Raw genomic sequence first — 27246 nt, forward strand, 5'->3', positions numbered from 1 at the left:
CAACCACTGCCGACGGACAAGAGATTTCTTATTGAGTTTAGAAATGTTTCCAGTCAAGTCGTGCCTGAGGCCTGGACAATGATCATGTTGGTGGGATTTTTTTTTACCAGACTTTTTGTGTTTTTCTCTCACAAAGTAGGGCAGTCCAAGGCGGCGAATATGAACACAGCCCAATTGTGATCAAAACAAGCTTCTCACTAATTCTTTAATTGTAAATTAATACTACACTTCATTAGGTTTAACTGCACCCAGATAATGCTGTGAATTCTGTTTACACTCTGCGGGTACCCTCGCGCATCATTTCATTTTTTTATCAGAGGTAAAAATAGCTTTTAAAAAGGATTTTAAAAGCTTTACACACACTTGACTCCTTCAAGGGTGACAGGAAAACGGCCCCATCGAAATGGCTTTGGGAAGTGTTTCCGTGCAGTGCTGATCATGAGTTTTTGTGTGTCCTGGGAACTAAACATTTGTTTAAGAGTGTTCAACAGTGAGCAACCTTCAGAGTAAGAATTCCTCTAGAAAACCTTTGGTAACCTCGGGTGTACATGCATTATCATCCCATTCACTTCCGCCAGTGTCCACTGATCTCCTCTGCACCTGGGGATAATAATAATAACTATAGGGCAGATTTATTTCCCAAAAATTATTCCTCTATCAGGTTCTCTCTGACTATACTCATTGGTAAAGGATGCACACACAGTAAAAACAGAAAGCACTAGGATAGGAGAAGGATAAAGAGACCGGGATAATTTGTACATATACATGATGAGAAAATTTAGAGATCCCTCACACATAGTCAGTCGCTTGAAAACTGTGGATTGACAAGAACTGCCTTTACGTATTTGTATCCACACATATACATAAAGAGCCTCAGGCAAAGATCTCCCCTAAACACACACGCACGCACAGGGACACTCCAGAAAGCGAAAAAGCAAACAAAAATAGATCAACATCTATACATAGTCCTCAGCACACATGCATGTGCCCACACAAATACACACACAGACGCATAATAAATAAACACACAAAAATCAACATTGCAGCCCAGTGAAGGAAGTTAAAAAAATCATCTCAAATTCACATACATATATCATTAGAAAACACAACTATAGTGAACTCTCCTCTTATCCCCGGCATGTATGTTGTAGTAATTTATTTTTTCAGAAATACCTTTTCCTCACAGGCCCATGGTCTGTTTTGACTCGGATCACTGGGATGCCCCCAGGCACTTTGACTCGGGCATCAGTATCTAGTTCAGTCTCGTTTAAAAAATGGCACTGTTTTTGGATACTGTGTATCAGAAATTCCTATATACAGCGACAGCAGCACACATGATGCAGTTGCAGAGAAGTCTTTTCTTTTTTGTGTCCGGTTGAACAAAACAAATGTTTTTTTCTACATGTATAGGTATTATCATAAAACCGACACATGTTTTGTCCCCAAAACAATCAAGGAATCTTAAAGGCTTCCCTTACGGTTTACACAAACGTGATCTCGTTATACAACATCATCCACACACACTTCTCAAATTACAATTGGTTGTTACCAATACTAAAAGAAAGTGTTCCTTGGATGAAGGGACTCAAATAGTATAAAAACAAAAATGAAAGTAAAAATAAATTAAAAATATAAAGCGAAGACAACACAGTATGTGAGAAGTTCAGCTGATCACATATGGTAAAATAAGACTTTTAGAAACAAACATAGAAAGTTGTCTAACAAACGTGTGCACTGTGGAAAACATTGATAAGTGTGTAGCTTATGATATCCTGACACGTAGTTAAAGGATTATTTATAAACCCACCACCAATCTGGATAGCAGATCATGTTGTATACCCATAAGGTTTGGCTCCTATTTGCAGTTCACCCCTATAGTTTCCTTGTAGCAGGGAGTTCTGCTTTCAATAGGTTTGATCGATGTTTCAACCAAATTGATCACTTTTACATTTATATTTAATTAATGTGGTGTAAGAAATAATCTACCATAATTTTGTGCTTGATAAAGTTCAATTTATTATAAAAATAGTAAAATTGGTTGTTCCCAGAGGACCTCTACCAGATTTGGTAATATGGTTTGACCATAAACGTGAGATGGGGCCTGAATATACGACCCACATCCTGAGTCATTGTTTGGGTGGGGTGGGGAGGGAGGGAGTGTCCATGGGGGGTGGCCGGGCCTGAATACGAGTTGATGGCATTTGCATGACTATGTTCCTGCACTCTCTTACACACTTCAAACATTCGACCGTGATACTGGGTCAAAGACATTGATGTGGTACTAGGGCTGTGTGGAGGACTGGAGCAACTTTCTTTCGCCCTCACCGTTTAGGAATGGGAATGGGTATTAAGCACTCTGCTGTGTTGGGGTGGCGGGTAGTTCTCATACCGTCAAGCAGGGAGGCAGGGCGGGGGGAAAGGGGGAAAAGGGTATTTTGGAGTAATGTTCTAGGTTTTTTTGTTCCAACTTTAGGGCGCAAGCTGAAAACTAATGTACATGTTGCTTCGAGGTGGTACCACTGCTTTAGCTGTGGGTTACAAAGTTGTGTTGTCTATGGCAGTAGGGACGGTGTCGGCTAGTTCCCACAATGGTGCTGATGTTCCTACTATGACCCCAGTGCCCCCTTTCACGATACTTACCTGGAATGTACGCGGTCTGGGGATAAAATTAAGAGAGGCCTGGTGTTATAATATTTGAAGCGAACTGGGTCAGCAGTGGTACTGTTACAGGAAACACATCTGGTGGGTTCCGCATGCAAAGCTATGGACCGCTGGGGATTCAAAATGTTGGTGCACTCGGAGTTTATGTCAGGCTCCAGAGGGGTGGGCATTTTAATTCGGAAGCAATTCGCATTGATCATAACTCGCACCTGGTCTGATACTCATGGGCTGTTTGCAGCCATCTCTTGCCAGTGGGAGGGAAAAAAAATTCATTATAGTGTCTGTGTACATCCGCCCCGCCCTTCACTCTATTAGCTTTCCAGGGCTCAGCACCTTCCTATTAAACCTGGCTGAGGGAGAGCTACTTTTAGGGGGAGACTTTAATGCAGTAGTTGAAGGGACCAGGGACCGCTATCCTAGTAGACCCACGGGGACAGGTGGTACCCATATGGCTTGTTTTATTAACGCTTTAGGCCTCACAGACGTCTGGCGATACCGACACCCCACTGACCTCCACTACACGTATTAATCAGGGGCACATAACAGTCTCTCTCGTATTGACTACTTCCTCCTTTCTCCGGAGGGCCTTCCTCATGTCATCGACGTGGGGATACGCCCTCGCAGTATATCAGACCATTTGCACGTGTCTCTGACGTATACCGTACATGTCAAGACAAGGAAACTTATTTTCCCCATTTTCCCGGGTTATTTGCAAATCCCAAAGATCCGTAAAGACCTAGTGGGGGCTACCAAGAACTACTTTAGTGAAAACGAGACCTCCGTACAATCCCCATGTATTTTGTGGGAGGCATATAAGGCGGTGGTTCGAGGCCAGGCTATCGCTTCCATAACAGGTTACAAGCGACAGGCAAGGGGAGAGGTGGACACCTTAGAGGCTGAACTGGCACTCCTTCAGGAACGACATGAGCGAGATCCCTCCCCTGACACAGCGCAGGATTTGCGGCTTCAACAAAGTGCACTCAAAGAATATCAGAGGGAACAGGTTAAGCTACGCCTCCTAGCTACGAGACACAACATATATGAAACTGGGGACAAGACATACAGGCTCCTAGCATGGTTGGACAAGAGGGATAGAGCGCAAAGAACAATAGCACAACTTCACACGCTGACAGGTGCCGTCGTCACCACCCCAGAAGATATAGTAGGCACCCTGACTTACTATTTTGAGCAAGTCTACACCCCTAATTCCCCAATGACAATGAAAGAAGCTTATACATATATCCAAGATATTCAAATGCCGACTCTTACGGAGGAAGCAGCATCCTCTCTGGAGGCTGACCTCACGATTGATGAAGTGGCCATCCATTCTCTACAGTCCGGGAAAGCGGGGGGCCCAATGGCATCCCCATTGAACTGTACAAACGCATGTCTGATACCATTGCCCGATATCTCCTGAATATGTTCCTACATAGCTTGGAGAGCGGAGTCCTGCCGCGTGATTAATGTAGAGCCACTATAGTTGCAATGCCTGAACCAGGAAAGCCCCCAGATGAATGCTCATCTTACCGTCCGATATCTCTGCTTAATGCTGAAGCAAAGGTTTTAGCTAAGATAATTGCTGCCCGGCTTACCCCACACCCTGAGACACTCATCCACCCATATCAATCAGGGTTTATGCCCAACAGAAGCACTGCACTTAACCTGCGCAGAGTCCATGCGGCGGTGGCGCATATGCCCTGTCTTAGAGAGCCGGCAGTCATACTCTCCTTGGATGCTCGAATGGCATTTGACATGGTGGAGTGGGCTTATTTATTTGCATTTCTCGAGCATCTGGGCTTTGGTCCCAAGTTCTGTGCCTGGGTGCGCCTGTTGTATTCCCGTCCTCTGGCCCATGTGGTGGCCAACAGACATATGTCCAGGGACTTTGAGTTAGGTCGGGGCACGCTCCAGGGCTGCCCGTTGTCTCCTTTGCTTTTTGCTTTAGCGTTGGAACCATTGGCGGCCTGGATTCGATGGACGTGTGTGATTAGGGGGCTACATTGGACTGCAACGTGGGAAGACTGCATCTCCTTATATGCGGACGATATTCTTCTCTACTTAACTTCCCCTGGGCGGTCTATCTCGGAGCTATTAGACATTTGTGAAATTTTCGGAAGGGCATCTGGTTATATTATTAATTGGTCTAAGTCCACCCTATTTGTCCTCAAAGGCCCGCCTCCACAACTTCCTGAGGAATGCCCCGTTCGGGTTACAGAAGATTCCTTTTAAATACCTGGGGTGTGGATTACGCCAAATCTGAGTGTCTTACTACTTAAAAATTTAGAACCTCCCCTTGAGCTCTTCCGATCTGATGTAAAGCATTGGCATACTCTGCCCCTGACTCTTCTGGGTAAAGCAGCTCTTTACAAGATGATGACGCTCCCTCGGTTACTCTATATCTTGGAAAATACCCCGTTCCCTGTCCCGGTGAAGTATTTCAAGCAAATAGTGTTTATTTTGCTGCTACTTTATATTTTAAGAAATGATGAACGTCCTGACTTTCTACCATCCTTGCTCGAAATAACTACATTTAAAATGAAAAATGCATTTATCTTGACTTGATTGTAGCAGTGTTGGTACATTTTTTTTTAACTTATCTTTGTTGTTTAAAAGTGCAAACTTCTCAGTTTGCAGCCACGTGCCATACTTCTAGGAGAAAAATGGAAAATCTGTATCTGGATGTGCTGTGTAATTGGGTACCTGTAATTGGGTACCTTTAGGTATGGTTGGGATGAGGAGGGGATGGACGAACACCCATAAGAAGTTAATTGGATAGTTTAAGTCTTGCTTCAAGGTATTAGTAATCTCACCAAAAGGGCGTTTCGGATAACCTAAATAAAATAGGTTACCTATTGGGAATATATTGTTTGGGTGAACACAGGTGGTGCTCGGTGATCTTAGGTAACTGTTGCTGGCTTAAAGCATGGCTACAGACGAGATTTCATTGAACCTGTGTACAGTATGCCTTTCAGTCGCACAATGGTGACTTCTTTGCGCTGCAAAACTGAAAATTGCCATTTTGAAAAAAAGAGGCTTGCAATGGAGAGTAATTGAGATGAACTAATTCATGAAGTATACAACATGTTCTTTTTATTAAAAAAGGTCTTCAACTTGTATGTCAGAATAACACATTGTTGCTTCATGTTGTCACTGAATAGCTATAGTGACTGTGTATCACGAAGTATGGTGCAATTAACATTCTCTTACATGATGAGTTTAGAGCAGGCTCTCGGACTTTGGTCCAGTTAGAATGTCCTCTATGAACTGTCATACGTTCACATTTAAAGAAGGCAGAGTGGAACCTGTGAGGAATTATGCAAATTGAATATGATTTTATTCATATTGCATAGACAAGACTATGTGAGGATTCTCTGTCTCACATTCACATTTGCTTAAAAATGATTTTAAGACTATAATGAAAAGTTATTTTATAAAATGGAGAATGAGTGGTTAGTGTAGGCATTTGGATTAAGATATAATTGCTTTTAAATAAGTTACCATACATAAAAGTAATTTTAAATGAGTTAAATAGTTGGGGAAAAAAGTTTAATATAATTTTGACTTTTTGTCTATGACTTAAAAGTTTAGCATGTTTTAGATGTATGCGTTTCTCATTTCATCATTGTGTGCTATGTTCATTGCCACTGGGTCAGAAGTTAACTTGATACTCCGAGCGTATTTCGTACTAAATTCTTCTTGTCTGTACGTTTTAGAAATGTTTGCAAAAACAGTTTAAACAAAGCCAGCAGTCCTGTCAGGTAGTACCATAGAGAGTTGCCTTTATTTAAATGTGCAAGCGGCTAACGAATATTTGGTGGTGTGCCCATTCAGTGTGCAGTGTTCCCAGGGCCAATACATTTTGGAAGCATTTGCTTCCCAAATTTCAGGGTTTCCAACACAAGATATTTTGAGATGTGTGCATGCATAATTGCTGTAATTTAAGGGCTCTAATGATAGTAAATACCTTGGGGATATGCTTAAATCTAAGATGAGTAGAATTGTAAAGGTATTTATAGAGACATTTGCTGTGTGGCTAATAAACATTAAAATGGTGCAGGTATTAGCCATAGTGGTGTGTTTATTGACTATCTAGGTGAGGCACTGTGAGCACACTCATGGGGGCCGCATGTGGTGACCAAATTTCTATACTTTTGTTAACATATAAAGCACTAACATTGTAGGCACATTTGCAGAATAAGCTATTTCTGATGACTTCGCGGTGTCTATTTAGAGGGGTTTGAAACTTTAGAATCAAATCAAAGGGAGAAGGAGTTGCCGGAATCTATAATCATTAATCTTGAATCCGAGCAACTGAGCTATGCAAATGGCTTAGTTTACAAATCTGAATTTACATTAGGTAAACATGAAACGTGAATTGAAGCCTGCAAACTGTGTATGATATAATGTCATGCATAAACCAATCTCCGAGGGGGATAGGTAGGGAGGGTATGGATATTTACAACGCTTTGGTTGGAATATTCTCACTTGTAAGAGATCTGTCAAGGTTAAGGGTCATTCCCTATCCTGGGAGAGAATGTAGTACACTCAGAGTTGTCGAGGCAGAAGGGCAAGAGGTCTCGCCATGAGGAATACTATTTTTCCTGTTGAGAAAAAACAGGAAAAGTTCTAAATTAAAAATGCACTTTTTCTAATAATTTATGCATGTATAAATGCACACCTAATCCACTTAGTCATGCTTAAGTGCCTACACATGTGATTACTCCTGTTAAGTTGCCACAGGTGCTCATATCCATGAGTTCTAGATTAATTGAAGAATTTTAAAAAGCGTAAATCGACTTCAAACATAATAGTACACTGATGGAAGGAAAATGCAAATGTCATTTGTTTTTGAATGAGGTCGACCAGGATTTGTTGTTTGTATTTTGCTATTTTATCGGATATTTTTACTGCATGTCAAATTAACTCTTGATGGATATTGTGTCCTATACGTGTTTATGTTTTACAATTTATTATAACTGTAATTGTATTTATGTAGCTCTTTCTACCCCTGACGAGGCATCTAAACGCTTTTTGGCGAGTAGCACGCTACTCCGGAACCCAAAAGGATTAGTCGTAGATTAGTATTGAGAAATTTAAGTTGTTAATTTGAGCGGTGGACATGTGAGTCTGTTAGTTTGACTGAATAGGTTAATGGAGCGACAAAAGAGGGAAGAGTCTTGAAAGTGTTATTTGGGAAATCATAATAGTAAGAAAAGGTCTGAGATGAGACAAGGGGGAGAGGTGTGGCGCACCTACCAGAGGTGCTGACTCAGGAGCACGGTGCTTGCGGTTCGATCCCGGTGCCTGCGGCAGCTCAGCTCAGCACCATCTTACTCTGGACAATAGCTGACTTAATCTCCCCGACGGCCATCAGCGTCTTGAAACCTTCTGAAGGGTGATATGTTGGTACTTTACAAACACAGAATTATTTCGAAATTATTAATAATAGACATTTTGTTCCATTTTGCTACTGGATATTTATTTGCGGTTGGAAGACTCCGATAATTGCTTTGGGTCACTCTGCCACAGAGAAGGCTAAGGAAGATTCATAGTTATTAAACCAAAGAGCAAACGCTAATGACTTGAGGTCTCAAAAGCATGTTGGTCTTCTATCAAGACACGCCTCTCCCTGGAAAGCCATGTTAACTTTCCTCTAATAAAGGCAAGGTTTAGCTGTTGGATTCATCCTTTTGCTGGTGATACATTATGCTGTTACAAACAGTGCTCGAAGACTTCATTGGAAGTTAAACTAGAATATATCACTAATGTTTCTATATAAATGATATTTGTCTTAAGAGGGAGGTTTATTTTAGTTACGGATCAAGCATGTCATTTGATGTGTTCAGTACAGAGTATAATAAGAAGCACTTAATCATTTACCGCGTAGATTCCTGTATAGTAATAAGCAGCTGTGTGGTACATATTAAATATTACCTTTAATTATCTTCAATGTGAACTTATATCAGCCGCCAATCAGATGGTAACTGTAGCCTAAACATTTATGCCATGCAGAAGTGCAGCATGATGCGCCATCATACGGCTGGCAAGGCAGGCTGAATTGAACTCACTAGACCTCCCCATGTGAGATACAAGGCTGTTTGAAGGCCACTTAAGTCACTCAGTTCCTACCTTAGGCATTGCATCTTGCCCCTCTTTTCCTCTCTTCTGGTCCCCATTTCCATCTCTCATCTCCCTTACCACCACTTTGAGGAAACCCTAAGGGCCTCTTAAATGACTATACAAAAATCAACATGACATTGATCAACTTAACCTTGCACAGCTCAAGCCCTGATGGAAGATTAACTTGTTGCGCGTTGTACAAGATAAACCTTTTTAACAACACTATGCCATGAAAATAGTAACTACATCTTGGTGGTAAGGAATTGGCTTACTCGCCTGATCGTCACTATACATTGCTCAGGGTATCATTCTCTGTTTTTAATTGTGGATCAGTGAGTGGTAAAGAATGAGGTCACTTTGCCATAGCACCCCGTTTCCCATCTTTCAGAATATGTAGGACTGATATTGTAGCTTATGGGTCATATAGTTGCCTTAAAGGAAAGAAATGTGCTTAGATTCAAGTTTTGGTCAACTAGAGCAGAAAAAAGTTTTGCATAGCCTTATGCTTTGAAAGTCGATGTAAAGCATGTTTTCCTTGCAGCCTTTGTTAATTTCCAGTACAAACTTTGCAATGCAAATGAAGGTGCAAGGTTTGATGCTTTCACGTATCTATAGTAAAATGTGCATTTTTGCAACAACTAATGTACTAGGAGGTAAACTGTCCAGAAAAACAAAATCGGCATGCATTTTACACAATGGACAGAAAAACTCTGCAAAAGATAAAATTTGCAGAGTAATTGCCTGCATTTTTTTATCTGGCTGAGTTTTAGTACAATGGTAATTATCTGCAGTATTGTGAAAATTCTCATGCAATAAGCAGCACAAGTTTGCACAGGCAAAGAAAAACGAAAGTTGGGAAACTTCACAAACTTCAAAGAAACGGGCATTTGCAACCTTTGCTCAAAACAAATTTCCGCCCATCCCTATTTCGGTCTTGCTTTCGATTGAAGTATAAGATGCGTCATCTTTCATTCGCTCTGTCACTTTGGTTCTCGGCCTGACACGAGGGATAGGGAGCGGTGCGCGCGGAGGACTTTGAACCCAGAGCCCAGTTAGGCTGCCAGTCACCGCCTGGCACTGCACACCTTCTATGCCTTTGTTTCATTTCCTTCTGAAAGCGTTTTCTTGTGAAGTATGCACAGACACAGCTTAATCGGGTGAAGTATGCACATGTGCCCCAGATAATGTGTGGTTTGACCGCCCGGAGATTGGTACACCGCACTATCAACAAATTCTTATTAAAAGGGGAAATGCGTCCAAAAAGCAAAGTGTGTTATCTGCTGGAAGTAAATATCCTTGTAATGAAGTCGGGTTTAGAGCTGTACAAGAGAACAAAGCAAAGAGGCCGCTATATTCGGCCCCTGTCCCCACGGATTGTTTCTCTCACAGACAACACATACACCTTTGTTGTCTGTGTCTCTGCACGAGCAAGAGAAGGCAGGGGTGATTTCATAACCTGCACATAAGGCTTCAGTCTGACTGAGGAGGCTCCCATGATGGACGCCGTGACACAGACCCGGCAGCGTTCAAACCGCAGTTACTTCTTTTATGCCTCTACTTTGAATGTCATGTATGAGAGTTCTTTTCGGAGAATAGAAGAAATCTTGAAACTTGCAAGCAAGCCGAATGCCATCTTCTGGTGCAGCAGCAACGGTGAGGCCTACGTCTCGAGGCTAGTCAGTGCCCAGCAGGCGTATAGCAGCCACCCCTTTTCGGTCTTCTGAAGCATCAACAGCACTGAGGCCTACCACTTGCACCTTTATCAGTGACCGGTAGGCACTTGGAAAGTGCCTGTATATTTTATGTTACTCTTGTGTTTGTGTTGTGCATGAAGGTGGATGTTTTGACTTTGCGCTCATTGCTTCACTTATAGGTCCAGGAAATGCGTGAAATATGCCATGTTTTTTTGGGAAATTAATGTGATGAATGAGGTAGAAAAAGGAAATTGTCCAGGGATCGTCAAACTGATACTTTGCGAAGTGTGTTGGAATCACTGTCCAAGCCAATAAAAAGCAGATAAACATTGGTTACATGGCTCGAAAGCCCATATCCTGGGTCTGTGTAAACAAAATAACCAGAAAAGTAGGTCTGGGCATCACATTGGCAAGTTTTCTCCAAACCAGCATAGCCCATGCATGACCGCTTGGTCTGTTCACACAAACCTCTTCAATGTGAAGAACAAGCCCTCCTACCACATGGCGACCATTCCAGCTGCCAATTAAGCACATGGATTCACTAGTCATTTGGGTCATGCCATTAATGGCCTGCAAGACCACTGGCACTTCTGGCTCAGTAAACCAGCAGCAGTGTCATATATGGCACAGCAGACACGTCACTCACTAGAGCAACACCCAGGCTATCCTTGGTTCAACCAGTAGAATGGTTCATCCACTACCCAAACCCTATCTGCGCCGACAAAGTATGAAAAGTCAACAAAATAAAAGGGTTGGGCTGTTAGACCATATTTCAAAACAGGACAATCTCTACCACGCAAAAACCCAATTGATAGCTTCATCCCCCAGTCACCGTGCTCTTCCATAAACAACCATGCCACAGTTTGAAAAGGTAACTCCAGCCCTTGACTATGGGGTGCTCTAGCTAATTGCGCCATCACTATGGTGACAAAAAAATCTGCATTTTCATGGAGAACAGGTTAAGTCTCAAAGCACCACCTCAGTTTCCAGCATAGAACCAGAAATATAGGTCAACATTGCAAAGGTGTAAAAAACACAGCACAAAATCATCAGTATGGGTCGGCTACGAGCACCGCCTGGAGCCGGGGGGATCAAGCTGGCCTTGCAGTCATCAATTCAGTAAGGCATACCATAAATTAATAGCTGCCCCAATAATGCCAAGAAATACCCAAATGCTCAGAAAACTATTGGGTAGGTGGACTCTTTACATGATGTTCTCTTACAAATATAGGGGTATAGCAACTAATGGGTACATTGAAGGTAATGATGCAGGGTGCATACATGCATTCTGTGCATGTGCCCCGTGTTTCTTTGTGAATGTAATAAATATTTTATGATTCATTAATCAATTGTTTTTTAGTTAGCTTGATATGAATATTTTACATATACATTTTTACTACCTGTGATTTTTACATGTTTTTTTCTTTTCCATGATGTATAGTCTTCTAATGACCTTGACAGAATGATAACCACTCTGTTCTTTTCGTGTCTTATCTGGAACATATTAATGCTTCTTTATGGTAGCAATTCCTGGAATTCCCTATTCCCCATTCTTTCTTGAGCAAACAAGTGAACAAATGCAGTAGCTAGCAGGAAATCAAATGTAAGGTGAAACAGGTGCAGGAAGTCAGTTATGCATTTGCCCTCCCCTGGATCTCAGCGCTGTTCATTAACCCAACTGATCCGTTTCTGCCGCGTTGTACCACCAAAGGTGTGGCCAGTCTGTGTCAAAAGCGGAATGGAGTGCGTGCTTCGGCTGTGGATTTTATGTTTTAGTGCAGTTTTTATTAACCTTTTGACTTCTTTGGGCCCTCACCTAATCATTACTGGAGACGGAGACCACCACTGTATCATTATTAGAATCTGGGGACCCCAATGAGTCATTACTGGATGCCGGTGATACTGACCTAAGCATTTTCAATTATTTGAACCCTAAAATAATAAACAGAAAATACAGAAACAAGCAATCGTCAAACAAGTACACCAATGATTAAATATTTAATTCACAAACAAAAATTAAAAAATCAACATTTTAATTACCATAGGAAGGTTGGAGCTTCTTTGAATTCAATTGAGGCCTCTCATCACCCACACTATGTTATGTTTGATGCACTTGCACTGCTCCCACAAATCAATCTGAGGATTGTAACTTAAATGTTACCCTCTAGTTTCAAACTCCTTCATGTTTGCAGAACATTTTAAAAAGTTCACTTACAAATTTTGCTTCTTTATTTATATACACTTTATTCATTTGTTAATAGTATTCAATTTTCTAAGCAGTTACAAAACCCCCAAGTAGGATTTGCGAACCCCCAGTGTTTTTTTTCTTCAGTGAATGCAGTGGAAATGGATCAATATTGAAGTAATACATGAGGTGGTATCATCCTATGCCTACGTTAACAGCGAGTCTCTAATGAAACATGTGGATTCCCAACCCAACCCGTGGCAGTATATGTAACTAGGCAAACTTTTGTAAGGACCCAAATTTACCACGTACATCCCTCGTGGCACACCCATTTAGCCTCACCTGTTTGATAACTGTATCCAAATCCATAAGAGATTTTTCATAGATGCAGTATTTTCTGGGTATATGATAAGTGCACTTATTTCCATTGGATAACAGAAAGTACAAAGATGAATGAAATTTTAGATTTTGCAGAATTTTATTTTTTACATAGAACACATTGTTAATAACAAGGTCATACATAAGGAGACCCTTTTTATTTTGTCCCAGACCACTCTCCATTGGTTTTCGTTTTTTAGGATTTTGGGATTCAAAGTGTGGCAAATCAAGGTAACTAACTGTTGAAGGTAGAAATGATGGGATGGAAAATGTTATTTAAATTAGAGAATTTTTATACGAGGTTATGCTTTACTACTTCAGGAAATAGAACCATACAATTAAATTCTTGGTTCACGTAATGTGCCTGTTTCTGTTTTCTGCAGTAAAATGATTGTTGGACAAGAGCAGGGCAAACCAACTCTGAATCTAAATAGATACACTCGCAATATTGAAGCTTGATGTCGAAAGTATTTTTCTGGTTTAATGTTTACGATTGTGAGATTCAATATCTCAATCCCGAATCCTAAAATACCCACATGTTTCTCTCATATTCAACCTAGTGCTCTTTATCATAACATGAACTTTTGGGAAACTTCACTTGCTCTGGTGACCTCTCCAAACCTAGGCAGAGAACCATCCATTGGCACATAGTAGAAGTACTTACAAAACCTCAAGGTGTTGTAGCTGATCACAAAAGCTTTAGGCTTCTCCACTGAGGTTATGAAAATGCTGCTTCGTGTTCCTTGTTCTTGCTTCGGCCTTTCAAGGTGTCAGATGTGTGATGTTGTGAGATATTCTATCTATTTCATGAGTTTCGTCCTGATTTTAATGTAATATAGATTTTTGATAACGTTTGTGTGCTGTTGCGTGGCTAAATAGCTGCTGACCAATAGGCTCTGGAAATGGTATTTCTTTGCCGTTTGAGTATAAATTCTGTAACTCTAGGAGTGTCCTGGCTTATCATGGCACTAAGCTGAAACTGAGACATGATAACATAGTAATAACTTATTCCACATGCCACTAATATTAATACATTTCAGACTGACTTACTGCTGCTGATTCAGTGCAGGTGCAAGAGAATGTTTTTTTTTGGGTGCAATTTTATATAGTGCAAACTCGACCCAAAGGTATTGGATCGCTTTACCTGAACACGAGTTACATTACACAAGGACACAGTAATTTTTGGTGGGCATCGGTAGATTTCGTGATTTACCAAGAATCACAGGATGTTGAGCAGTGATATCCAAAGTTACTCCACTTTCGGTGAGCTTGTATCCTATACCAACCTTTGCAGTAATAGACCATGTTAAGCAACATAAACATGTTACTTCACTAATATTTCCCAGCTCCGGTTTGCTGAATGCAGATAACACCAAAAGTACATCTTGAGGGTAGTTTGGTCGCCAATACTAAATTCTGCATTCATTTTAGATCTAGGATATATAATGTTTAACCTAGCTATAGAGGCATAATGTAGATGGCTCTTAACAACTTGAGCAGCAGCAGCATCACCCGCATCTACCGAACAACCACAGCAAAAGAAACGCAACCACAAAACAACACAATAACAACATAACACAATCCAAATTAAGACAACTCAGTATAATACTGCCACCAAAAACACATGAACACACCACAAAAAATAAAGTCACATAGCACACCATTACAACCTAGCACACTACAATTGTGCTGATGAGCTGTGTCTACTCCTCTCATCCCCTTTCTGATTCGAGCGCCTGGCAGTCTAGAAAAGGCCTGGAAAAGATGTAACTCTTTAGGCATTATATTGCATAACATTTTTGTCAATGAGTGCAAAAGCATTAATTATGTTTTCTTTTGCTTATGTCTGGATCTCGAATGGTATAGAGAAAAATTTTTTTTGAAGCTATTGTGCTTTTCTTGTGCACAACATAGACGTCAAATCCCTTAAAATGGCGGCTACTACATTGGCTGGACTGACACCGAGAACATAGTTGAGTTTGAAACACATCTAAATGCCTAATCTAGTAACATGTTTTTTTACCATTGCGTGTTAAGAAAGCAACAGCTGTTTAGATCCAGCATTCATCACGTACTTCTCATCAGGGTTAAAACTAAGATTTATTTTAATCCATCCAAATAAAAACTTTTGGCAGACACAGCAGTGATTCTGAAGCAAAAAACATGTATATTTGTAATTCGCCACCTTGGTGATATTGGATAATAGTCCTAGCAGCTTAACAGGTAAATTGAATCGGATCGGAGACCACATAGTCTTGAAGCATCTTAAAAGAGGTTTGGTCCAGAGGTGACAAAGGGGGACCAGTGATTTCCATTGGATTCCCATTCTTGAGGCATGGTGGCATCCGGGGAAAGAGAGAGCCCCGATTTGACTTTGATCAACAGCACAACCCACTTATTCATTTTTGATCCCGATGTGTGTAATGTCGCACACCTAGAAAAGTTAGCCTTATCCAAGGCTAGAACGCTGCTGCACTCATAACAAGGATGGAACAACCAATGAACACCACAAATTAGTGTTTGTTAACAAAGCGGCTTACCATTCCCTCACAGCCAAATGCTGGTCGCGCTTTTCTTTTGGATTTTATCTCACCTGGTACAATTTCAGCATCGGCAAACAACGTGTTTACTGTTTCATTGATAAGATAAGTTACGCAGTTACAAAATGTAAACCATATATAGTTTGCAAAAAGTAAAAATTTAATGGATTAGAAAGAAATTATGTTGAAGTTATGTTGACAAAACGTGCTAAAATCACATTAAGTTTTTTTTAAATTGGTTGTAATTTAGGATTTTTTGTTTTTTAACTAATTGGAAAAAAGGGGGTACTGGGGAATCTTCCAGCTGGTGTACATTGCATGACTATTAAGAGCAACATTGATAAATCAACTGCAAAATAAAAGATGGGATGATCCCCACAGTTTACATTTTTTAAACGTTATTAATGACTTGGATCACATTTGTTATGATAAGTGTCATACGTAGGTATCAGACTTTAGAAATATGTGTATTTGCTGCAACTAGCCATTCAAAAGTGAAACAAACCTAATTGTAGCCCTCCCAGGGTGTCCAAGCAATACCTCTCCACTATAAGTAGTTTATTGGAACCCTGCAGGCACATAACGTAAGAGCACTCTGATATGATCTCTGAGTCAAACAGGAATGCCCTGCAAGGTGCCCATGTATTGGGTGGCCTGACCAAAAATGATGCTACCTGTAGGCCATTGGATTGAGCCAGATCTAAAAACCTTCAGTAACAGTTGGCTTTGCGGACCTCAACCTGGGTTGTTTTTTGTTACTTAATAATGCTATCTTTCCAATCGTCTATGCGCTTTGGTAATATTTTATGTCATGTCTTCCAACACCAGGAGATCTTTAGGAATGCGGGTATAATGTTAATGGGATTTCCAACTTCACACCAGTACTGGAGTATTTTTGAACCTCCTCAAGCATGGTGTATAAAATCCTCCCCAGCAACACTATATCTGATACTCCCCCATATTTTTGGTATACATCTGGTTCAGTCTCTTGGAGGTACTGTACCTAGTGTAGGAGTTTAATAGTAGCCTTTAACCTCTTTCGTAATAGGAGTTCAGCCTCATCTGATAGCATATGCATGGCCAATCTTCATATATGTCTACTGCGGTTTCTTTACATGAGGTCTACTGAAGTATCATCTACCCGGGGACGTCTATCGAGATTTTGCAGGCCCAAAGCAAAACTTCTCATAAAGACCCCATCATACTTCCCAATTCCAGGAACTACATTTTCAAACATATGGGATGTTACCATGGTGATCACACATGAAACCCACAACTTTCACTGTCACTGAGTAAAGAAATATACTTCTTGTTTGTTTTAATAAAAACTTAATGATTTTGTGAGTTAAACTTAAGGGACGGCTCAGAAAACCATTACCCTTAAAAGATATATAAGCATTGCATTTCATTCGCGCAATTACACCACATTGAAGGTTGTTGTCGGGACTCGTACATGAGTCTCATTTGCAGCCTTTACATCTTGGTAATATAAAGTGGTGATGAAATAGTTTCCTTGGGTGAGATTTTACTCCTGCCTATATCCTGCTCTCCAGATAAATGTCTATGTATGGCAGGTTATGGAGTCAGTCCTCCTTCCACTCGGCTCTAAAATCTGCCTTGGCTATACGATTAATGGCTTCAGTGTAAAGTGATTAGAACAACCCATCCTTCGGATTCACATACATAACAGTATCTAACATCGAGAACATTTCAGTGTGACATGGGAACCCCGGTCCTATGTTAGCCATTTCAAGACTAATCCAATAGCAGAGACTCAACTCCCCAACTTTCAGCTCCACCCCATTCTTGCACTCCTCCAGGGTCAAAACATTTTTTGTCCAAGAAAAAGCCACCTTAGATGCTAATTCTCAATTTATTCAGAAGCCACTTGTAGCCTTTTTCAAAGGTAACAGAGTGTTCGAGGCATATGGGCTGCAGATGGTACATTTATGAATAGATCGCCATCTGGTGTTGGGCTCGGATGATTGCACTTTGTTTTTCTCCTGGAGAAGTCTTTGTCGTCATAGATGACTCCTCCTCTTGGTGTTAGTGCGCATGGGCATCGGCTCCATCCTTAGATTGTTTTTTTCCGCCATCGGGTTCGGATGAGGATCGAAGCGCTCCGGACCGACTTCGGTAAAAAACGGTATATTCGGCGCGTAAAACTTTCCAATTCGACGGTATTGTTACCGAACGCGACTTCACTTCCATCTCGACGCGTTTCGAAGAACGAAGACTACGAGAAGACCAACGCGACGTAGTCCAGCCCGGAGTCCATGGAAAGGACTCCATTCAAAAAATGTCCAACGTGTGGTGCTAAGTTTCCACACAAGGACCTACACGAGGTGTGCAACCTCTGCTTGTCCCCTGAACACGAATCCAGGGACTGTGAAGCCTGTGCAGCATTTTCTTCAAAATCGACGATTAGAAACCGTCGAGCCCGAAGACACGAGGTATCGAGAATGCAGTCACAAGCAATCCCGGAGCTGCTCGAGGACCAGCACCCAGAAGAGGAGGAAGAGGAGGCTGACGAGGCGGGGTCAGAAGCGGACGAGTCCGACGTCGACGAAATCGGCGTCCAACAAACCGTGAGTGACGACGTCCCTTTACCAAAGAACAGACCCCGCACGGTGTCGACCCCGCCCTCGAGCCCGGTCAGACAACCGAAAAAAGTTTCCGACGCCCCGCCTTCGGGCCCGGCAACGAAACCGAAACCGAAACACTCGGCCTCCCATCATGGTGGTTCCGATAAACGGACCACATCGACACCGAAGCTCCATGGCAAGGAAAGCTCGAAGTCGAAACAGTCCATGTCGACACCGAAACACGTTTCGACGTCGAAAACACCCTCGACACCGGGGACATCCTCGACACCGAAAACATCGGATCCGAATAAAATCTCGGTGCCGAAAATACAAATGGACAGTAATAAGAAAAAACACCTTTCGGACCCGAAAACTGTGGTACCGACACAGGAATATAAAACAGATCCTAAACAAAAGACTCTGTTTATAGATCCAAAAACTGGCAAGGTAATCACAGAACTACCTAAAAAGAGGAAGAATGAACAGTCGGACGACAAGACTCATCCGAAGAAGAGAACAATGGGGACAAATACAACTCCTCCCCCTTCTCCAAGACCTAGAGACACACCCTCTTCCCCTCTCCCTCACAATAGGCCAAATATTCCTCCCACACGACCATCTACACCTACAACAGATGTAGAGAGTGACACAGGGGAGGGAGAACATCCTAGGGATGATGAAGACACAATCCCAGAGGAGGCAGACCCATGGGAGGAGTACAATGTAGGGTCAGATAACGATGACGACCCTGAATTGTACCCTTCAAAACCCTCACCTCCTGATGATAATACTGGTTTTGCACAACTCATTAATAGAGCAGCAATATATCACAAGGTAGAACTACATGCAGAACCTCAAATAGAGGATTTCTTATTAGAAACACTACCTACTGCACAAAGAACATCAGGAACACTACCAATGCTTAAGGGCCTTCTCAGTCATACATCAGAGATATTCAAAGACCCAGTGAGGGCTAGGATACTGAACCCAAGCTTCGATAAGAAATATAGGGCAGCTCCAAAAGACCCAATATTCATTAAAGGGCAAATTCCTCTAGACTCACTAGTGGTCACAAACGCTCGTAAGAGAGCAAACTCTTTATCCACAGGAGAAGCTCCACCTCCTGACAAAGAGTCTAAGCTAATAGATGCCTCTGGCAAGAGAGTAGCATCTCAAGCGGCAAACAGCTGGCGCATAGCTAATACACAGGCACTACTGGCAAGGTATGACAGAGCGCATTATGATGAACTAGAAAAACTCATCACACATCTCCCTAAAGAACATCAAAAGAGGGCAGATCAACTCATACAAGAAGGGAAGTTAATTACTAACACTTCAATCAAGTGCGCCCTAGACGCGGCAGACACTGCAGCAAGATCTACAAACACAAGCATCATGTTAAGGAGACATGCATGGCTCAGGGTATCAGGGTTCAAACAAGAGGTACAAACATCATTACTGAACCAACCTTTTGATGGGAAAACACTTTTCGGCACAGGGACAGATGAGGCCTTAGAAAAGATGAAAAAAGATACCGAAACGGCTAAATCAATGGGAGCATTGCAACAGCCGACACAAAGAGGTTCCTTTCGTAGATCCGCCTATAGAGGAGGATCCAAAAATACAAGTACAAGCCAGCAACAAACCTCTTTTACACCTACATCACCCAGAGGTAATTCAAGAGGTGGCTACAGAGGTAGCAACAACAAGGGTAGAGGTCGCGGGAACAACAACAACCGCAACTCTCCAACCCCAAAACAGTGACTTCATACAGCTCCCCCCAGACCATATAACACCGGTCGGGGGACGCCTATCACAGTTCCTACCTGTCTGGGAGAACATCACATCAGACAGGTGGGTGCGACAAATTATCCAACATGGTTATTGCCTGGAACTCACATCTACCCCGCCAAACATCCCCCCCAGGCAGCGTCCAATGAAACAAGATCACCTGACACTGTTAAAGCAGGAAGTACTATCCCTGCTAGAAAAGCATGCCATAGAGAAAGTTCCACAGCACCAACAAGGAACAGGAGTATACTCCCTATACTTCCTAATTCCCAAAAAGGACGGGTCTCTAAGGCCAATACTGGACCTAAGACCTCTCAACGCATACATAAACTCGGAACATTTCCACATGGTCACGCTACAACAGGTACTTCCTTTACTGAAGAAAGGGGACTTTCTTTCTACACTGGATCTAAAAGACGCTTACTTTCATATTCCGATTCACAAGGCCCACAGGAAATACCTCAGGTTTGTGGTAGAAGGACAACATTATCAGTTCAAAGTCCTTCCGTTTGGTGTCACAACAGCACCAAGGGTGTTCACAAAATGTCTGGCCGTGGTGGCAGCTCACCTAAGAAGACAACAAATACATGTCTTCCCATACTTGGACGACTGGCTAATAAAGGCCAAGTCACAAGAGGAATGTCTTCAAAACACACAAAAGACAATTCAACTACTACACCAGCTAGGGTTCACGGTGAACTACACAAAGTCACACCTACAACCAAGCAAGGTTCAACAATATCTGGGGGCTACTATAGACACAGGAAAAGCCAAGGTATACCCCAATCCAGTCAGGATTCAAACAATGCTTACAATCATTCAAAGATTCCAGCCACAACACTCACTACCAGCAAGAGTGTTTATGCAGCTATTAGGGATGATGTCATCCTGCATACTGCTAATACCATATGCCAAACTACAAATGCGTCCGCTACAAGAATGCTTAGCGACACAGTGGAATCAGGCTCAAGGACAGATTACAGATCTGGTGTTGGTAGACGACCGCACACACCGCTCTCTGAAGTGGTGGAACACAACAAACATTGCCAAGGGGCGGTCGTTCCTAGAACCAATTCCACAGGTGACAATAACAGCAGACGCATCGCTCACAGGATGGGGAGCACATATGGAGAAATACACAGTACAAGGAAGGTGGAGTGTGCAGGAAAAAAGACTGCACATCAATCATCTAGAACTACTAGCAGTATTTCTAGCATTGAAAGCCTTCCAAATACATGTTACCAACAAAGCAGTCCTGATCAGAACAGACAACATGACAGCAATGTATTATATTCAAAAACAGGGGGGGACGCACTCTCTCCAACTATCCAGACTAGCACAGGAAATCTGGAGATGGGCCATTCCTCAAAACATCTATCTGTTAGCCGAACACCTACCAGGAGTTCAAAATCAGATAGCAGACATCTTAAGCAGACAGTCGGAACAAATACACGAATGGGAACTGCACCAACAAATACTGCAGCCATTCTTCCAAAGATGGGGACAACCAGAGATAGACCTCTTTGCCACCCATCAGAACGCAAAATGCCAAAGCTTCGCGTCCAGGTACCCACACCACCTGTCGCAGGGCAATGCGTTATGGATAAATTGGTCCAACAAATTTGCATACGCTTTTCCCCCTCTCCCACTAATCCCATTAGTGGTCAGAAAGCTGCAACAACACTCAATGACCATGATACTAGTGGCACCCACGTGGGCAAGACAACCGTGGTTCACCACGCTCCTGCAACTCTCACAAGTGCCACATCAAAAACTAAGAATTCTACCCATGCATCTTACACAGAACCATGGAGAAATAATGCACCCAGATCCCACACAACTGAACCTAGCGATCTGGCTCCTGAAATCCTAGAATTTGGGTACTTAGATCTACCACCAAATTGCATGGAGATAATTAAACAAGCGAGACGTCCCACCACCAGAGCATGCTATGCAGCTAAGTGGAAGAGGTTTGCTATACACTGTACTACTAATAATATCAACCCTCTAGACGTATCAACAAGGGAGATTATTTGCTACTTACTACACTTACAGCAATGTAATCTCGCATACACATCTATCAGGGTACATCTAGCAGCTATAGCAGCGTACCTACAAAACAGGCAGCACATATCACTGTTTAGAGTGCCAGCGATAAAAGCCTTCATGGAAGGCCTTAAAAGAGTCATTCCACCAAGATTGCCACCTTCCCCGGTCTGGAACCTCAATGTAGTACTCACCAGACTAATGGGACCACCTTTCGAACCTATGCATAGGTGCGAAATACAATTCCTTACATGGAAGGTGGCTTTCCTGATAGCCATTACCTCACTCAGGAGAGTAAGTGAATTACAGGCATTGACAATACAAGAACCATTCCTGCAGTTACACCAGAATAAAGTGGTTCTTAGAACAAACCCAAAGTTCTTGCCTAAAGTAATTTCGGCATTTCACATCAACCAACCAGTGGAACTGCCAGTCTTTTTTCCAAAACCACAGACAGTAGCAGAAAGGGCTCTACATACACTAGATGTCAAAAGAGCCATTTTGTACTACATAGAAAGGACACAAAATTTCAGCAAAACTAAACAACTATTTGTGGCATTTTCCCCAACACATAAGGGCAATCCTATCTCTAAAGCAGGCATAGCTAGATGGATTGTAAGATGTATACAAGTATGTTACATTAAAGCAAAGAGAACATTAACTGTTCCTCCTAGAGCTCATTCTACACGAAAGCTAGGAGCATCTATGGCATTCTTAGGGAACATTCCCCTAGATGACATATGAAGAGCAGCAACTTGGTCTACACCACATACATTCACAAAACACTACTGTGTTGATGTACAGGCTACACAACAAGCCAGAGTGGGCCAAGCTGTATTAAAAACTCTATTTCAAACAGTTGCGACAGACACTGGTGACCACCGCTAGGGAGGTAACTGCTGTACAATCTATTCATAAATGTACCATCTGCAGCCCATATGCCTCGAACGGAATATGCTACTTACCAGTATGCATCTGTTCTTGGCATAGAGGGCTGCAGAGTGGTACATGCCCTCCCTGCCTCCCCGGAAACCTGTGTCTGTCCCAACATTATCTTAGTTAGATACACTTACATGGGCATATCTTTATGTATTCTACTACACTACTCCATCTAACCCTACTATGGCAAAACAATCTAAGGATGGAGCCGATGCCCATGCGCACTAACACCAAGAGGAGGAGTCATCTATGACGACAAAGACTTCTCCAGGAGAAAAACAAAGTGCAATCATCCGAGCCCAACACCAGATGGCGATCTATTCATAAATGTACCACTCTGCAGCCCTCTATGCCAAGAACAGATGCATACTGGTAAGTAGCATATTCCTTCCTGGAATGGCTACACTTCATTCAGTCGAGGAGAATAAGCCAATGCCAACTCTCTCCAGGCCCAGCCAACTATGCCCAAAACATTAATCTTTGGTTGAGGCATAACAACTTTGTTAAGAGTACTCTTTCAAAAGTAATAGGAAATGGTAGAGCCCATTCTTTTCTAACATGTAGGGGAGGCTGTTCTTCAGTGAACCAAACAAAGACGTATTTTTGCCTGTGAGACAAGGTAATATGTCTTAAAATCAGAATCGAAGAGAACAAAATGTGGTGGGGTATCAGTTGAATTAATCTCAGCCACTGGTATTTAGTCTGAGACACCATCCAGTTAATTGGTTTTTAGCCCACCATGCCCCCTCAGACAGGAATCAGACACGCAAATCAGCCTTGGTCTTGGGCCTTTAGAACAATCCAGGCTGAACTGACGGCCCACATCCCGATTGAATGGGAACACAAGCAACCCCAAACTGAATATGCTTTTTTGTTTTCCTTGCAGTCAGAAGCAGCCAACTCTCCTTTTATATGGCTGCATAATGATTTCCCTCTGCCAAGACTAGTCTAACACATGCTGCTCTAATTCAGGTTATGAGTTGGGTGGGCATTGCATCAGTATGTTCATGTAGTAGTATAAAATATGGGCACTACCACTCTATCCCTCTTCAGGAGGGATCATATTGAGACCAGAGGTTCCACCTTTTTCAGTTTCTCAAACTGGTCCATTCCCACTCCAACGCTACTCTTAAACTGCATATGCATGTCTCTACTAATAACTATTACAAGACACAGACTATTTTCACTACTCCACTGAAATCCCATTTATTGTAATATGGCATCAGCTTATATGTTTAATGAGGTGGTGAGTCCATAGGGTGTGATATACCTGAGTAAATGTTTCTCTCGCAGCATACATGCCCAGAGACTCTGTTTACAAGATGTTCTTTTGGGACAGTGGCAATCCCCATCTAGGCAGAAGGAACAGCTCAAACATATCTGAGACAACAGTATTGGTCCACACTCTGGCTTTGGGTTCAGAATATAACAGCAAGACAATCATGTAAGAGTACCATTCCATGTCAATTGCCTCCAGCACCTCTCATTTATAACCACTCATGAGAGTCCAAAACCTTATCATCTGTCTCAGGTTTGAGCTCTTGGTTTACCTGGTGAAATGTGGCAAACTCTCTTTTCAAACGATTTGAAGTAGGAAACCAGAGACATATCCTGATTTATTGGGTATTATGAGCTGCAACACCATTGGGAACAATCTGTTGGCAAGGATTTTGGCAAATACCTTACAATTTAAATCAATCAGAGTTTGAGGTTCATATGAACTGAAGAGGTCCGGGGCTTGCTGGGTTATCAAAGTCTCTGATACTCTTTGGCAGTCGGTATGTCCTTAGTAATTGAGTTGCCAGCATTTTGAAGGTTTTATTTTTTTATTTTTTTTTAAACTGAAAGTTCTTTTTATTATACACAAAGTGGAAACTGGGTCCTTAGTTTTTGTATCCTCTGCTAGCTCTGCAACCTCGGGCACGTTCAAATTTCCTGCCCTTAGACTGGATATAAGGCTTGGTGTGGCTGTGCGGTGTACCCGGTGCTCTGCCAAAGTGCCTGTACACCTCACGGCCCTTGCGAGGACCTGAGAGTAGCACAGTGTTCTCCCCCCTTAGGTGATTGCATGGCCAGCTGATCAAATGTCATAATTTGGCCTCCAGCCTTCAGGATGCGGTCTTGGGCACCATTAAACTCATATGTAAGGCCATCTGTCCCAGTGCTTTACACTCTGCACAATATGACATAACTATACTTATCTCATCAGGGAACAGTGGCATATTCAAGGGTTATCAGTATTCTCCCTCTATCTAGGGAAACAACACACACTGCAAATAGTCCTACAAATGGTCCTGGTTAGATGGAATATAGCTCTTTATAATACCTGGCCAAAAAAAGATTTGATATCTGCCTCTTGTTCAAGTGACCTTCCTTTTTCATCTTTAAATGCAGTGATGTCAGTCAGGTGATGTTCCTTGTTCAAGAGCCCCGCAAGAGTCTACCATTATGTTGGGCAAGAGCCTGATGATGTAGTTAATGACCTTCTGGGTAACTACCCCCTAAACTCTGGGAGCCTGACTTTATATTCTCTCAGGATCTATTTTTCACTAGATCCCTCAATTTGGCAGTTTACGTCTTTGAGGTAAATCTCAAGTGTTGCTAGCTTGCCTTAAAGGGATGTAAGTTTGCCTTTCCCCTGGGACATGCATATGACCCTGATGTAGGCCTTAAATGTATATTTTATCTTTGCCTGTTCTTGGACATATTCACTTGAGCTATAACTGAACACACACACCAGTTCCATGGTAGAAAACCAATTATGCTATGGTCTCATTCATAAATCACCCAAACCATGGTCAATTAAAGCATGACTTATGCTCTGTTCTCAATATTACCCCTGAGTGATCAGACAACGTTCTAGTCTCTGTTTTTGGATGGCATTATCAAATCAAATAACACCAGTACTCAAAAACTTCATGAGGAAGCATTGTGCAGCATAGAATGTAATGTATAGTCTTTCTCCAACCAATGCATCAGTCATCAAACTTTTCTTAAATTGAACAGATCCTGGTATTTTAACACGAGTTTAGCAGCCATTGACGTACAACTAACTATAGTCCTTGCTAAATCTGTGACGGTATTGAACACAATGGGAGCCAAGGAACGCAAAGTATTTTCACAAAACTTCTTGGTAAAAGCTGGGATCATCATAATAATAATAGTGAGATTTCTAAAGCACTTGGTTACACCATATGGTGTGTCTATACACTAGGACCTTACCTACCTAAGCTGCATAGCAGAAACAATCTAAATCAGATGATCACCATCTGAAGCTAAGGTGAACTAAACAGTCAAGTTTGAAGTTTGTTCCTGAACATCAGTTCAGAAGATCCCACTTTCAACTGGGCCAGTAAGGAGTTCCAGGCCTTGGCTGCCAGAAAGGAGGAAGAGCGTGTCCCTAATCTGGCCTTAAAAACCTGGGGTACTAACACTAGGTTGGCCTTAGAGGATCTCAGATTGTGCAAGGGAAGATATGGTTGTATCATAGTGCACAGATGTTTGGGACCCTTCTGGGAAAGAATTGTGTGGCAGAAAACATGGCTTTCAAACAAATTATTTTCTCCAGTGGGAGCCAATGGAGGGTGGCGAGGACTGCCGATGCCATTCTCGGGAGATTGAGAACCAAGCAAGCTGCCATGTTCTGAACTCTTTGGAGTATTTTTCAGACTCCATTTGGCTGCTCCAAGGTAAAGGACATTACAGTAATCTGACTGTGAGGCTATGAGTGTGTATACAGTAGTTTTTTGTGACTCTGTCAGGAGATGGTCCAGGTTCTTTCTTAAAATGTTGAGGGTTCCAAACCCTTTCCTGGCCACCTTGCGGATCTGGTTGTCCAAAGACAGTTTGGAGTCAAACCATTCCCCTAAATTCTTGACTTTGGACTTGGGATCTGGAATTTGGGCTAGAGCATCAGGACACCAGGCTGATGTCCAGATGGAAGGGAACTTACCCAGAATAAGGATCTCTGTTTTATTGGCATTAAGCTTCAAACAGCTATTAGCCATCCACAAGGCCAGTTCCACCAAACAGGATTTAAACTGCTTCGCTGGCTCGCCCCCTGCCTGGGAGAGTGTCACAATAAGTTGAGTGCCATCGGTATATGGCACTAGTTTTACCTTGTGTCATTCAATGATCTCTTCTAGGGGGCGAATGTAAATGTTGAACAAGATAGGGATCAAAATATAGCCCTGCTGTACTCCTTGTGTTAAAGACCGGGTCTCCGACACAAAAGGTCTCTGGGCGACTTGGAAGGGGCAGTCTAGTAAGAAGGAGGCTAGCCAGCGTCGCCCACTGCCTCCGACACT

The 27246-nt window shown here is 42.2% G+C and overlaps 2 protein-coding genes across 3 annotated transcripts in view; both read left to right on the plus strand.

Annotated features, from left to right (window-relative positions):
• PIP5K1B (phosphatidylinositol-4-phosphate 5-kinase type 1 beta) overlaps positions 1–27246 on the plus strand; it is a 412487-nt gene that overhangs the window by 69327 nt on the left and 315914 nt on the right. The window lies entirely within an intron of this gene.
• Positions 19082–19927, plus strand: LOC147727189 (uncharacterized). Its single transcript, XM_086963069.1, has one exon. It carries the CDS (start codon positions 19082–19084, stop codon positions 19925–19927), a length of 846 nt encoding a protein of 281 aa, XP_086819195.1.

Source organism: Lissotriton vulgaris, chromosome 3_1, assembly GCF_964263255.1.
Source record: "Lissotriton vulgaris chromosome 3_1, aLisVul1.2, whole genome shotgun sequence".
In the NCBI taxonomy this organism is placed as follows: Eukaryota; Metazoa; Chordata; class Amphibia; order Caudata; family Salamandridae; genus Lissotriton; species Lissotriton vulgaris.

What these genes read in the sequence shown, in the direction of transcription:
- LOC147727189 (XM_086963069.1), top strand. Translation starts at nt 19,082, where the DNA reads ATGCTTAAGGGCCTTCTCAGTCATACATCAGAGATATTCAAAGACCCA.